This window comes from Cicer arietinum, chromosome 1, assembly GCF_000331145.2.
Source record: "Cicer arietinum cultivar CDC Frontier isolate Library 1 chromosome 1, Cicar.CDCFrontier_v2.0, whole genome shotgun sequence".
NCBI lineage: Eukaryota > Viridiplantae > Streptophyta > Magnoliopsida > Fabales > Fabaceae > Cicer > Cicer arietinum.
Window position 1 is genome coordinate 9713859 of NC_021160.2, and position 835 is coordinate 9714693.

The window sequence follows — 835 nt, forward strand, 5'->3', positions numbered from 1 at the left end:
GAAAAGAAAAAGCTATTGCGTCTACAAGTCGAAAGCGTGTACCAAAAGCCGGCATAAGATGTGGTTGTGAAGCAGAATGTCATGTCCACATTGAAGAAAAAAGTGGACGTCGGTACATGAAATTGTTGCACGATGCACATAACTATAAATTGTTGGATGACCAATTTATGGGTATGTTACCGGCACACAGAAAGATGTCAGATTATGAAATTTGACGAATGCACAACATGAAACAAGTTGGGATGAAGACTATCCATATTTGTGGCTTAACTGCAAGTGAAGCTGGTGGATTTGAAAGAGTTGGATTTCATAAGCGAGAAATGTACAATGAACAAGAGAGACAAAGCCTAACTTCATCAATTGATGCAAAAGTTGCATGTGAATATCTTGATAGCATGCGTGCTAGTGATAAATCTTTGTTTTGGAGTCACAAAGTTGATAATAAAGGAAGATTTTTAGATTTATTTTGGTATGATGGTGCAGCTCAAAGGGATTATGTGGTTTTTGACAATGTATTTGCATTTGATGCCACTTATAAAAGGAACAAGTATATGTGTCCATTGGTTGTATTTTTTAGTCTGAACAACCATAACCAAAGCATTGCATTAAATGGTGCAATTGTCTGAGACGAAACATAATCAACATTTGTTTGGTTGTTAGAATAATTTTTTACTGCAATGGGAGACAAAAGTTCAATATTAGTTATTATCGATGGTGATTTAGCTATGAAGAATGCAATAAGAAGGGTTTTTCGTAAGTCTCATCACATATTATGTGCATGACACCTTATATGAAATACTTGCACTAACGTTGGAAACATTCAATTTGTGAAGAA

At 35.1% G+C, this 835-nt stretch overlaps 1 protein-coding gene across 1 annotated transcript; it reads left to right on the plus strand.

Annotated features, from left to right (window-relative positions):
• The first annotated feature begins 227 nt into the window (after window positions 1–227).
• On the plus strand, window positions 228–626 carry LOC140921030 (protein FAR1-RELATED SEQUENCE 5-like). Its single transcript, XM_073370741.1, has one exon. The coding sequence runs from the start codon at window positions 228–230 to the stop codon at window positions 624–626; it is 399 nt and encodes a 132-aa protein (XP_073226842.1).
• Window positions 627–835: the final 209 nt, after the last annotated feature.

Bases quoted from the DNA above. Each gene is read 5' to 3' on its own strand.
- LOC140921030 (XM_073370741.1), top strand. From the start codon at position 228: ATGAAACAAGTTGGGATGAAGACTATCCATATTTGTGGCTTAACTGCA.